The sequence below is a fragment of the Podarcis erhardii genome, assembly GCF_964252035.2.
Source record: "Podarcis erhardii genome assembly, chromosome: 2".
In the NCBI taxonomy this organism is placed as follows: Eukaryota; Metazoa; Chordata; class Lepidosauria; order Squamata; family Lacertidae; genus Podarcis; species Podarcis erhardii.
This window is the reverse complement of record NC_138498.1, coordinates 27,308,670-27,322,485: the sequence shown is the minus strand read 5'-3', so window position 1 is coordinate 27,322,485 and position 13,816 is coordinate 27,308,670. Positions and strand designations below refer to the sequence as shown.

General features: G+C 45.3%; 1 protein-coding gene across 3 annotated transcripts in view; it reads left to right on the top strand.

The window, feature by feature from the left end:
• Nucleotides 1–11,004, top strand: part of SLC39A11 (solute carrier family 39 member 11) — a 258,114-nt gene extending 247,110 nt beyond the window's left edge. For all 3 annotated transcript variants that reach the window (XM_081849902.1, XM_081849900.1, XM_081849901.1), the window contains 3 exons: nt 6,789–6,887; nt 8,430–8,588; nt 9,270–11,004. In XM_081849902.1, the coding sequence (XP_081706028.1) occupies nt 6,789–6,887; nt 8,430–8,588; nt 9,270–9,348 (337 nt within the window). In that variant the 3' untranslated portion in view covers nt 9,349–11,004. The remainder of the gene's footprint in view (nt 1–6,788; nt 6,888–8,429; nt 8,589–9,269) is intronic.
• The last annotated feature ends 2,812 nt before the right edge of the window (nt 11,005–13,816 follow it).

Sequence of the window (13,816 nt, the reverse complement as noted above, 5' to 3'; positions counted from 1 at the left end):
GGCTCAGTGGCAATTTTGTGGTTTCTTTTTGCACAGACCCCTCCATTCACACTTTCCTCTCCCACCCATTAATTTGCTGTGGTAATAGCTGCTTTGTGCTAAGGAGAGGCAAGGGGGGGGCTGCCGGAGGGGGGGAGGAAGCGTGTAGACAGCAGCTCTACTGTTTTCTAGAAGAGATGTTTTCCCCATACTCTTCCCCCCACCTCTCTCTCTCTCTCTCTCTCTCCTTCCATGTCTCCCTCCTTCCCTTTTTTGAAAAAAGTTTGTCCTTGGTAAGCAAATTCGCAGCAGCTCCTTCTCCATTCTCAACCGTCTTGTTGTTGTTGTTTATATATATATATATATATATATATATATATATATATATATATATATGTTTATATATATATATATATATATATATATAAACTTTTATATATATATATATATATATATATATATATATATATATATATATATAAAAGTTTAAACAACTCTGAGCGGTTTTTTCTTCTTCTTCTTCTTCCCCACCACCAAGACTGGTCTTATTTTGCTAAGAGGAAACAAGTGTTTAATGTATCAGAAAAAAAGATCTTTCTTGCAGCTGCTGAGGTTTCTCAGAAGCTGAGAATGAAGCCAGTCTTTGTGCGGCAATTTGAGCCTCCTTTTTAAGGGGCAAGGACCTGGGGGGACAGAATGAGGCCCTGCTTTCTCGGTTCTGTGTTTCAAGGGGAAAAGCACTCCGTGTTTAGGTGGGCGCTGAGCAATCTTTGCTGGAAAGGTGGGAAAATCTTGTCCCAGCCCTACTTGGATTTGTTTGGCTTCACAGCAGCGGCTCCAAAGCTTTGCTGCAAGTGCCCCTGTTTGAGCTAGGTGCTGTAAAAGGTAAAGGTAAAGGGACCCCTGACCATTAAGTCCAGTCACGGACGACTCTGGGGTTGCGGCGTTCATCTCGCTTTACTGGCCGAGAGAGCCAGCGTTTGTCTGCAGACAGTTTGTCTGGGTCATGTGGCCAGCATGACTAAGCTGCTTCTGGCGAAACCAGAGCAGTGCATGGAAACGCTGCTTACCTTCCCGCCAAAGCGGTACCTATTTATCTACCTGCGCTGGTGTGCTTTCAAACTGCTAGGTTGGCAGGAGCTGAGACAGAGCAACAGGAACTCACCCCGTTGCGGGGATTTGAACCGCCGACCTTCTGATCGGCAAGCTCTAGGCTCAGTGGTTTAGACCACAGTGCCACCCACATCCCAACCACTACTATTCAGCAAAGAGTTGGGGTGAAGTCCAACTTCTGAAACTGTCTGTTTAGCTACAGTTTTTAAAAGGCTACCGGGAGGAGGGCCATGATTTGGCTAAAACTGGGGTTAAGTCAAGGCGTGGTGAGGCTTCTGAATTTCAAGAATGGTCACTCTTTTCTTCTCCCATAATTCATGCAACACCAAGCAGAACATTTCCATTCGCCCAATACTGAGCTGCTGGTGCTCGGCTGAGAATGCAGAGCTCTTGCTTGCGTTGCTTTTCTTACTCACTTTAATCTGAGGGGCCATTTCCCTTCCAGTGTGCAAGGCTGCATTTCAGTGAAGTGAATGGCAAAAGACACATGTGTGCAGGCTGCATGTCTGTGGAGCTCCTACATACAAGGAAGCACTGGTGTGGTGATTTAGTGCTCACAGAATCATAGAGTTGGAAGAGACCCCCAAGGGTTATCTTGTCCAGCGCCTTGCAATGCAAGGAATCTCAGCTAAAGCATCCATGACAGATGGCCATCCCATCTCTGCTTAAAAACCTCCAAGGGCGTCTGTTCCACCGTCAAACAGCTCTTACGGTCAGAAAGTTTTTCCTGATGTTTAGTTGGAATCTCCTATCTTGTAACTTGAAGTTATATTACGCAATGGGAGGATGAAGGTTTTTTTTTAAAAAAATTAAAAAATAATGTACAGTGGTACCTCGGGTTACAGACGCTTCAGGTTACAGCACTTCAGGTTACAGACTCCGCTAACCCAGAAATTGTACCTCGGGTTAAGAACTTTGCTTCAGGATGAGAACAGAAATTGCATGGTGGCCGCACGGCAGCAGCAGGAGGCCCCATTAGCTAAAGTGGTGCTTCAGGTTAAGAATAGTTTCAGGTTAAGAACGGACCTCCGGAACGAATTACCGGTAAGTTCTTAACCCGAGATACCACTATAGCCCCATTATGCTGAACTTTGAAATCCCACAGCATCATTGATTCAAACTGCATTCATTTTGAGAGTTGCAGCTGCCAGGGTTGTGCTATACGTTGGACGATTGGACTGGGATTGCAGGTGAAATTTTAGATTTTATACCTCAAGTGCGTAGGTGGCAGAGGAAAGAGGGTTACTACAGGGCATGGCTGGGACTTGTTGGCAGAGCTTTGGAGGCAACATAAAGGTTTGTGAGCTTTTGTCCGGACTGTGCTCTCTGGTGTTGTTAATCCTTCATGTTTGTGAGCAGTAAATTCTGTCATCAAACAGAGAAATGCAATAAGGGAAGCTTTTGTTTCCTTTTCAATTCCATTTCAATTTCAATTCCACATGAGAGAATGAATCCCTCATTTTCAAGTTTGTGCAGATGTAGATCCTGCAGATAGTCTAATATACACCAGGTGAGTCCTGAGTTTTGAAACCAACACCTCAGCAGCACCCATGCCAAGAATTTTATGTAACCTTCAGTCTCTCTGCCTTCCATGCCTTGTATGTTGAGATGGACTGAAACTCAAGTTTGCAAACCACATTTCATTCATCCTTCCATTCATAAGAACAATCAAGCTGATTCATTCATCTGTTTTTGTATCCTTTTAGTATTTAGCCACCCCATGACCATGTATGGGAAACTGAGAGCCTTATCAGTCAACTGGGTGGAGCAGAAGTCCTTCCTTCAAATACAGACGTTTTCTTTCTATAGACTTCTGTACATACATACAACACATGCACAGTTTGGCTCAGAATGGTTTAGAATTACTTAGAAAATGCTCAGAAAGAACTTTAGCTGCTTTGCCAGGTACCAGATAGCATTGTGCTGCAATACTACAATATTGTAAGAAAGTGCATGTATTGGTGGCACTCAGATGACTGGGCAGGCCACCTCAACTCCCCAGATTCCTGTCCTCTCTAGTTGTAACCATTCCTGTTCATATGCTGCTACCAGTGACCATTGGTGGACCAGTCTTGGCTGCCATTTTTCTTAGTACATAGTGTGCTCGCACACACACATGGCAAGCATGGTAAGCAAACATGGCAGTCCAGGCAAATAATCCTAGTGAACACTAGAAGCAGCAAGAAAAGTACAGGATGGGAAAAGGCCAATGGATCTTACAGTAGTCTTTGCCAGATGTTTTGAACTACAGCTCTCATCTATCCTGGCATGATGACCCAGGAATCAGGTGGGCACCAAGTTGTCAAAAGCTGCTTTACAGTGTATAAATTGCTTTGAAATTCTCTGTTCATTTATCCTCCCGATAACTCTGCTACCTACATTAAACTAAAATATTGTTGACTTGCCCAAGCCCACCCAGCGAGCTCGTGGTTTCACAGAAATTTCAATCTCGATTTCTCACTTTAAAACTCAATATTGTACCTCCCTAACCACATTTCCCTGTGTCTGCCTCTGCAGGTAAAATCTACCCGCTGTTTAAATGCAAGACAGGAACTCTGTGACCTTTGTTTCTATTTTAAGGACAATAAAATGTCGGTGTGGTTTGACACTCCCTTAGCAAGATTGTGTTCCCTCTCAACCAGCTATTGAGGGCTGAATAGATGGAGTGTTAGACATTCACATCTGTTTAACACCAAGGACCTGTATTTTTTTCTCTTCAGAATTGAGCACCTCATCAGTATTGACAAAACTAAACAGCATATTGGCAGTGCTAAGCAGCTGATTCGCTGACCCAACCAAGCAGCAGGGTTCCTTATCCGTTTGGAAATATTTGAGCCAGACAGTAAATTGGCCTTCATTTTATATGTCTGAGTAATCAGCATACTTGGCCTCTTAAAACCCTCACCAAGTAAACAAACGCTTTATCTTCTGTTGACAAAGACACTTTAATATGTTCCACTTTCAACCGACTTATAGCTGAGCTGTGAAACTTCCCATGCTTGTTGTGTAGTCCATGCTTTTGGGTGGCACTGTGGGTTAAACCACAGAGCCTAGGACTTGCGGATCAGAAGGTCGGCGGTTCAAATCCCCGCGACGGGGTGAGCTCCCATTGCTCAGTCCCTGCTCCTGCCAACCTAGAAGTTCAAAAGCACATCAAAGTGCAAGTCGATAAATAGGTACTGCTCCGGCGGGAAGGTAAATGGCGTTTCCATGTGCTGCTCTGGTTTGCCAGAAGCAGCTTAGTCATGTTGGCCTTATGACCTGGCAGCTGTACGCCGGCTCCCTCGGCCAATAAAGTGAGATGAGCGCCGCAACCCCAGAGTCGGTCATGACTGGACCTAATGGTCAGGGCTCCCTTTACCTTTGCACCCTGCTTTAGACCACAGATAATACTGAAAAATCAGCGAAGCACTCTTTTGTTTTTTGGAATCAGTGCTGTCCAGAAATGCAAACCTCTCTTAGACTTTAAAAAATGGCTGTTTACAACCAGGTGGAATGCACACCCCCAAACACCTGCAACTTGAACAGTGATGTTGTGGAAATACTACCTTTGCCACTAGCACAAAATGCTGGTGGGAGTGGAGGGAGCTGGAGCTTGACTCCCAGGTTCCAAATTGCCATGGCTTGAACTGTATGTAGCATGTCCTCCACCTAGTGACATGAATGATGTGAGGCATCGCTGCATCACTTATTCAGCACTGGCCAAAACAGGGAAGTTACCGTATTTTTCGCTCTATAAGACACACTTTTCCCTCCTAAAAAGTAAGGGAAAATGTGTGTGCATCTTATGGAGCGAATGCAGGTTGCACCGCTATCCCAGAAGCCAGAACAGTGAGAGGGATCACTGCGCAGCGCTCCCTCTCGCTGTTCTAGCTTCTGGCTTAGCTGCGCACAACCTCTTCAGGGCAGCGAGGAGCCTTCATCCCACTGCCCTGAAGAGGCTGCGCAGCTATCCTAGAAGCCAGAAGAGCGAGAGGGATCGGTGCGCACCAATCTCTCTTGCTCTTCTGGCTTCAGGGATAGCCACACATAGCCTCTTGAGCACAGTGGGAGCACTCCTGCCTCTTCACTCAAGAGGCTTTGCAGTGCTTTCTTGTTTCTTGTTCTCCTCTAAACACTAGGTGCGTCTTATGGTTGGGTGCGTCTTGTAGAGCGAAAAATACGGTATGTGTCAGGCAAGGAATGCCCAGAGTGAGGAGTTGTCAAAAATGCATTTACAAGTTAGGAAAATGCATGTCTTATCAGCCCTGCATCTCTCAGCTGCTCCTAGGTGTGCACCCAGTGAGGCAGTTGCCACAAGAAATAGGCCATGCCCCCAACCTCAGCTTATGTATCTCCCACAAGCAGGCGCAGACTCCACCTGTGTGTAACTTGCTTCTGCTCTTCCTCCTCCAATACTCACTTGGTCCTGGGAGGCAGTGGATCAGGAGAGGTGGGGGCAGGAGGAGGAGGCATGGAAGTTCTTGACTTTCCACCTGCCTGACCTATCTCTCCCTCTGCTTGCACCTGTTCTTCGCTCTCCAATCCTGCAGTTTCTCCTGCCTCTGCCTCTCATCTCCTGGCTGTTACAGGATCCCCCAGATCACTGTTTCCTTCTTCCAAGTCAGTCTCCAGCCCCGCTTCTCCCAGTGCCCACTCATCAGCATCCAGCCACCGCTCCTCAGGGTCCAGCCCAACCCTGACATCATGGGTCAGACAAGCAAGGAGGACAGCCTCCCAAATGCAGCAATCATAATCATAATCATAATTTATTATTTGTTTATCTCTTTGACATCTGATGGGAGGGCATTCCACAGAGCGGGTGCCACTACTGAAAAGGCCCTCTGCCTAGTTCCCTGTAGCTTTGCTTCTCGCAGTGAGGGAACCGCCAGAAGGCCCTCGGCGCTGAATCTCAGTGTCCAAGCAGAACAATAGGGGTGGAAACGCTCCTTCAGCTATACTGGACCAAGGTCGTTTAGGGCTTTAAAGGTCAACACCAACACTTTGAATTGTGCTCAGAAGGTGGGAAGGTAAATGGCGTTTCCGTGTGCTGCCCTGGTTCGCCAGAAGCGGCTTAGTCATGCTGGCCACATGACCCGGAAGCTGTACGCTGGCTCCCTTGGCCAGTAAAGTGAGGTGAGCACCGCAACCCCAGAGTTGTCCGCGACTGGACCTAACGGTCAGGGGTCCCTTTACCTTTACCTTTATTATGACTACTACAAACAAGCAAGCAAACAAACAAACAAATAAACAAATAAACAGAAGCAGGCTGAAATAATAACGTGTAAAGCGATGCCCCTCCCCTTTTTTTTGGTTTTTTGTTTTTAAAAAAACACCTTTCTGCCTCTGGTGTCTGTTTCAGCAATTTGGAGTTCCACATAGACAGCTATTTTAAACTTGCTATCTGCCTCCTTTTGACAAGTCTTTCCCCCCACCCACCTCTGTTCCTCCCTGCCTCCCAGGGGCATTGTTAAGTTGAGTAACTTATGTAGAACACTTTGAAGATGAGAATCCTGAGTTGGATGCCAAGCATTAGCATGATTGCCTTAGGCCCCAAGGGCTGAAAATACTGACATTAAAGAGACATGTTTAATAACAAGGAATATTTTGCCAACAAAAGGACTATCTCAGCCTAATGTCTTTTATTTGCTCCACCCATGCACAGCCATCATTTCTGTTATATAATACCTATGATCTATTTCATTTTATTCGCACAGGAATTTAGCCATTGGGATTGGAATCCAGAACTTTCCAGAAGGACTAGCTGTCAGCCTTCCCTTGCGTGGAGCTGGGTTTTCAACGTGGAGAGCATTCTGGTAAGGTTCAGAACCTGTTTCTCACATTTCCTTTGTATTTCCTGATGCAACTTTGGAACTGGAAATGTGTTCAAGTGGCCCTGATTCACACTTTTTCTCGCACACTGGGAGACGCTGCTGCTATTTATGTCAGTGGTTCTCAATCCTTTTTCTAACTCGGCCTACCTACTCTATGGTTGCTAAAGGTCCTCCCATCTAATCCAACTATCAGAAATGCAAATCTCTTTACTCCTTGCCATGTAGGTCTCATCTGAACTACACAGTTAAAGCAGTATTATACCACTTTAAACAACCATAGCTTCAACCAAAGAATCCTGGGAGCTGTAGTTTGTTAAGGGTGCTGAAGGTTGTTAGGAGACCCACTTAAAATTCCCCTCACACAGCTACACTTCCCAGAGTTCACTGGGAACAGGAATTGATTAGTTAACCATTATAAGAATTGGCCAAAGCAAGGCAAAGTGACCTTGAGAGGAGGATAGACAAAGGTTGGAATTGATTTCTGAATGGGAGACCAAACAGGGGCACCATTTGGGCTCTGCTTCTGGGAGAGGTGCTGTTTGAGTTCCACCTCTGGCAGTAAAAAGGTAAAGGTAAAGGATCCCTGGATGGTTAGGTCCAGTCAAAGGCGACTGTGGGGTTGCGGCACTCATCTCGCTTTCAGGCCGAGGGAGCCGGCGTTTGTCCACAGACAGCTTTCCGGGTCATGTGGCCAGCATGACTAAATCGCTACTGGCGCAATGGAACACTGTGACGAAAACCAGAGCGCATGGAAACGCCGTTTACTTTTCTACCACAGGAATACTTATTTATCTACTTGCACTGGTGTGCTTTCGAACTGCTAGGTTGGCAGAAGCTGGGACAGAGCAACGGGAGCTCACTCAGTAGCGGGGATTCGAACCGCCAGCCTTCTGATCGGCAAGCCCAAGAGGCTCAGTGGTTTAGACCACAGTAGAATGTCTTGGGGCAGCACTGAAAGGAAAACTGATAGCACTACAGTGAAAACATGTAGCAACTCCCCCCGCAAAAAACCCCCAAAGGATATTGCAAATTGACTTTTCTAACTTCTCTGTTTTGTCCCAAAACAAAACTTGACTATCAGACTAAAAAACAGAAGTAGATTTCTTATTTATTTTTATTTTTTGGAGGGAATTGATTGGCAAAAGATCTTGACTGCAAAAGGTCCCTGTGGAGGAGGGAGAGGCATGGGGAGGAGAATTCACATTTATAGCCAGATGTTTTCTTTTGTCTATAGCCATTTGCCACTTTTCAGATTAAAGGAGGGGAATTGTCTTCTGCAGTGTTTGCTCCTGAATGGTTTCAGAGGAGATGGTGGTGGTGGTGGTGGTGGTGGTGATTGGCAATAATTATCCCTGTTGTTGTCCTGGCCTCAAATGGGAAGTTGTCAAGGAGAAGGGGAATAACTGATTTGTGATGACTTCGCAAACTGTGGCATCTTGAAAGGGAGAAACAACACAATGCACAGGACAGAATAAAACAGCATCCTGCCTTATCTAGTGACATGTTGTTTGGGCTGTTTTACAGGTATGGGCAATTAAGTGGCATGGTGGAACCACTAGCTGGCATCTTTGGGGCCTTTGCCATAGTGTTAGCAGAGCCTCTTCTGCCCTACGCCTTGGCCTTTGCTGCTGGGGCAATGGTATATGTGGTGATGGACGACATCATCCCAGAGGCACAGATCAGGTGAGCAACTCCTTATTCAGCCACATCCATTCTGTTTCTTTCATGCTGCTTTTAACACCAAATGTCTCTCAGGTAGAGAAGCCCCTGCAAACCAAATCAAAGGGAGATTAAAACCAAAGCATGACTGTGAGGTCCAGTGTAGCTTTGTTTCAACTTAACTGTTCTGTAGAGAAGAAAAGATTGGAAAACCCACTTCAGGCAGCAACAGCAGCAACGCCACCTAAATTAAGCTCCTCTCAGTCAGCTTTTGAGGAAAAGATTTTGGTTCCCAGGACATCAGACTTTCACAACCTCCTGAAACTACTCAGACCAACGTGGTAGAATCCAATCTTAAGAGTTGGTTGGAGTAGCAGACTCCTTGTCATGAATCCCTGCAAGTCAAAAGCACCTCATCTTCATCCCAATTCTCTAGAGGGGAATTGTTGGTGTGTTAGCTGCCACTGTTTTCAGTATCTTCTGCCTACACAAGCACTTCCCCTCATTGGTCAGTATCCCTCAAATCATGACCATCCCAACCAAACAGCATAAAACAGGGCATTAAACACACTGTTTGCTTCTCCAAAGGGGGAAGAAGAAACATTTTTGTGTCAGATAAGGAAACAAACAAAAAAACAACAACAGCAAATACCATTTGGAATGCAGACCTTAACTTCTCTTCCCCTACCTCTCCTCTCTTCGCAGTGGCAATGGGAAGCTGGCTTCCTGGACATCGATCTTAGGATTTGTGGTCATGATGTCCCTGGATGTTGGACTTGGATAACAGGCGATGCCAGCTTTCCCCATCTTTGACCTTCAGAATATGTCATTCTGGACAAAATGCACAGCAGAAGCTGGAATGGGAACAATGCATTTTTACGTAATAATAATACTGATCTGGGTTAATGTTGATTTGACTTAAATTATACGGACTTAAAATTTGCCATAATGTTAATGTGGGTGGTTTTGAAAAACACAGGAAAGTCATTCTTGTGGTCGCCTCCTGCCACTCCATTACTTCTTTTCCAGCGGGGTTGTTGGTATGAGGTCAGGTCTAATCTGTGGTGATTGTCTTTGCTGTGTCTTCACAAATCTTGTTGTGTGGTATAAACTGAGTGGTGCAAAGCAACATCAAAGAGCTGAAATGGCCTACAAGAGTGACCTACAAGAGAAGTCCATACAGTGCTTTGTTTTTAGCTGTGGAAATATTCGGCTTCCCTACTTGTCAAAATGGATAGATCATTTCTTTTAATCAATAATGGGACCTTAGGGGCTGTGTTTAGAGGTGGGGAACAAGAGCTTTCCTATCTGCATATGGTATTGGAGGTTTACCTGGAGAGCAAGGGAAGATTGCAAAGTATTTGTGGCAAATCTTAAGTGAAGGCTGCACTTCTTCTGTCAAGTGTCTGGGCTTCTATAGTGCTGTTCCCGTAGGTGCACTCATTTCCTAATATCCCTTGTCTGGTAGGAAATAATCACCCTCCAGTTTTAGGGTTATGGAGGGTTACTACTTCTGGACTTACTACTGTAGGGTTTCTGGAGGTTGAGCCTCTGTGAATCGTTAATCTAAGCTCTTAACTCAGTTGACATACCAATATGGCGTTTTCTACCATCTCAAGCAAGCAGAGTTCAGCACTGAAGGCGGATCTGAGCCTCCGAGTGTCAACACTAGGAGGCCTATTGCCGTAGCACCTAATTCCACCCCTCACTCCCTACCTGCGTTTTCTAATATCTTTATTTGCTATGATAGCAAGAGGGCTTTCTTGGGGAATTGTTCCCACCCACTTCCTTGTGATGAATGCAAGAGAATAGAGTGGGGCAGAGTAAACTGATGGGGCGAGTTGGCAACTTGTGTTCATCCAGAAAATCAGTACCAATTCATTGGCAGATCAGCTATAAGGGTTGAGATCCCTGAGTAAAAAGACACGCCCATTGTGCTCTATGGCGGAAACAGAAGTAAGAGAGCTTGCATTGGTACATCATATACTTTGGACAGCTAAGAGCTTCTTGCTTTTTGTCTGTAGCATTTGTGCTTGCAGGTTAAACCTCAAGAATTGTATGTGTGTGTCACTGGAACCTGCCTTCCTATATGTCACCTCATGGCTCTTCAAAAGAGGCCTCTGGATAACCAGTGCCACACACACATCCCCACCATGGCTTTTCTTCCAGTTCACAAAGCAGGATTTACTTTGGTTGCTTTGTGATACCTATTTTCTCCAGGGGGGACTGAGCATAAGGAGTATGGCTTCCCAGGGGTCATGTGGTTACCATCAGCCAGTTGGTGCTCTTGGACTAAATTAATTGAAAACCCATGGGCTTGTTTCTTCAGTGTGTGTGGTTTTGTTTGTATGCACAAAGACCAGTACATAACGATGATTAGTAATTGATCTGACTTTTTAACTGTGGTGAGTCTGAATAAAAGAGGAGATTTTAAAAATTGTGTTTGAGTCATTGGATTAATTTCTTTCTCCTGCCATCTCTCTCCCATTTTTTTGAATGTTCGTTCTAACCTGCTTGTCACTATGTACAACGATTCGGACTCAAACGTAGTTGAGTCTGCTTCATCAGATCCTTGGTCCGTTCACACTGTTGCTTCTGGTAACCATTCAAAGCCCCTTGCTCTACTGCAATAATAATGAGCCAATGTCTGATTAGACAGTGTGTTGTTCCGTCCTCAAGTGATGGTGAATGCGAGCCAATCTGTATTCCTGGAAGTGACCTTGAGGAGCAAATGTCAAAAGAATTGCCCAGGACACAGCTGAACCTCTCCTTCCATATTACAAGTTAAATGCATTGGAGTACCTTGAACCACAAAGGATAATGGTTTAATTTCCATTATGGAAATGGGAATGTTTACTTATGTTAAATTACTGTGCATTTTTAACATGGGGTTTTTCCTTTGGCAGTAGTTCTCATGTGATTGGCTGACTGTGAGTCACATGAGAGAGGCATTCCATTCTATTGTGACTGTTATTCAAGTAACTGTCGTTTTTAACGTTTTCTGCTTCTTTCTGTATGTGTGTGTGTGTGTGTGTATGTGTGTGTGTGTGAGAGAGAGAGAGAGAGGGGCAGAGAGAGAGAGCCACTGAGAGGGGCTTATTTGTAGTGTGTGTCAATGTGATTTGTCTGACGTGAAACAGACAGAGGAAGATCCCTAAATGTTAATAGGAAGAAACTTGTGTAGGAGCTCTCTATAAGGAACAAAGTGAATAAGCATGAGATTGACTATTATTGGGGAAATCAACAAATGGCTGTAATGCATTTATTTCTTGGCAGAACTGAAGGAACTAGTATTTTGTGGGCAAGCAGTTTACTGGCTGGCACAGACAGAAATGTGCTAGAAAAACCTGGGGGCAAGAGGGCTAATAGTTGGGTCACTGGTGTCTGCTTTTGTTTCCTTTTAGTCACCAAAAATTATCTGAAAGATTTTCGTTTGCATATGGGTGTGATATATGATATGTGGGACAGGTTTCACAGCCACTCTCCAGACGTTTTTGACTATGTTTAGTTAGGGAGGTGTTTTGTTTTTGCAAATAGAAGGGCTTGATGCTTCTTCTTAAAATGCTGAGGGCTTCAAAGGGATGGGCATTGCTTTTTTGTGCTCAAAAGGCAAGATTTCATGTTGCCCATGGCACCCCCACTTGTTCAGCCTTCTGCACTCCTCCTCCTGCCCACAAATAAGGTTCATAATTGATCTAGAATTGCAGTCCCTAACACGCCCTTGCCATCTTTCAGTTGATCTTAACAGACGAAAGGGCTCATACAGGATAACATGCTCCCAGAAGTACGCTGAGCCCATGCCACCAAAACCAACCTGTAATTTGGATTTATTCTCTTCTGCTTGGCTCACATCATAGAAAAACAAAGGTGGATGTGACGCTGTGCCACCTCTTCACACTGATAGAAAGCATAGCTGTCAACTTTTCCCTTTTCTTGTGAGGAATCCTGAGATATACTCAGAGTCAAGAGTGGATTTCATGCTCTTTATTCAGCTCATAGTGGTGAGGAGGAATGGAAGTTCCCCCAGAAATGTATAGTTTATATACATTATTTACACAATGTGCCCCACGTGATTGGCTAATTCCGGGATTCTCCTGTAGGCCAATCAGGTTGCGGATTCACTTCCACCTGGAGCTGGATTGGGTGGCTCCTGTGGACCAATCAGACTGCTGCATTCTGAATCCTATTGTTCTAGGACCAATCAGACTGCTGCATTTTGGATCCTATTCAACTCAGTACGTCACAAATCCTATTCGGAATAAGGGATTTTCCCTTCAAAAAAGGGAAACATTGACAGTTATGATAGAAAGGGCCCCATTTGAGATAGAAGCCAGCATTGGAGTTAAGTCCTAGCTCTGTGTTCCAAGAGACCTCCAGCCTGTGTTGTGCTTCTTGGTTAAGTGGAGCAGGAAAAAGGAAGCGGTGAGGACAGCAAAGAGGAGAGCACAGCAGACAAGACAGACTAAAGCCGACCAGGTGAACTGTCACCCTCGCTAGGTAGCGTGAGGGAGCTCACGTCCTCATTTGCCGCTGAGTCAGAGATGAGGAATGCTGCAGCCAGTGTTATCTCTCAGTGCCTGTGTGGCTAACCGAGGCTGATGAGGACCCTTCCTTCCTGCAGGGATTGCACTACTCAATGTTTACCTGTGAGCAAGCAGAGTCCCGGGGGGGGGGGGAGGGCAGAGTTTAGCAGGGAAGGTGCAGCTCTCATGGTTGCGGTTTCAAGGGAGGAGGCCGCAACAGGAATCCCTGAGCAAGAGCTTTGCACGCAACTAAACAATCGTCTTATTATTACAAGTGATGCCATAAAGCCCGGCGCAGCACAAAAGCCCTCTCTCAACACCGAAGCTAGAATAGACAGCAGCACCTGAGTCACTGCTCATAAAGGCACGCTGATTTCATCTGCTAACCCCCACTCTGTGTTTGGGGGAGGCAGGGAGAGAGAAGCTAAGAACAAAATGCCATCTATCTCATATGTGTGTGTGTGTGTGTGTGTGTGTGTGTGTGTGTGTGTGTGTATATCTTTGTTGTACTTGGCAACATGATAGCAATTAAAACAGAGACACACAGAGGCTTCTGTCTCTCCTAAGTGGAGGGCAAAGGTACTTCTTCGCTGCTTGATTGCAGAGTTCTTTTGTGACTGTCTCCTCTGTGTGGTAGTAAATAATGGCAAACCCCCTTGCATTTCTCTATGGGCGCTTTGGAAACCATGTTTTATTTATTGCAGTTTCATCCCACCTTTCCTAAAGGTG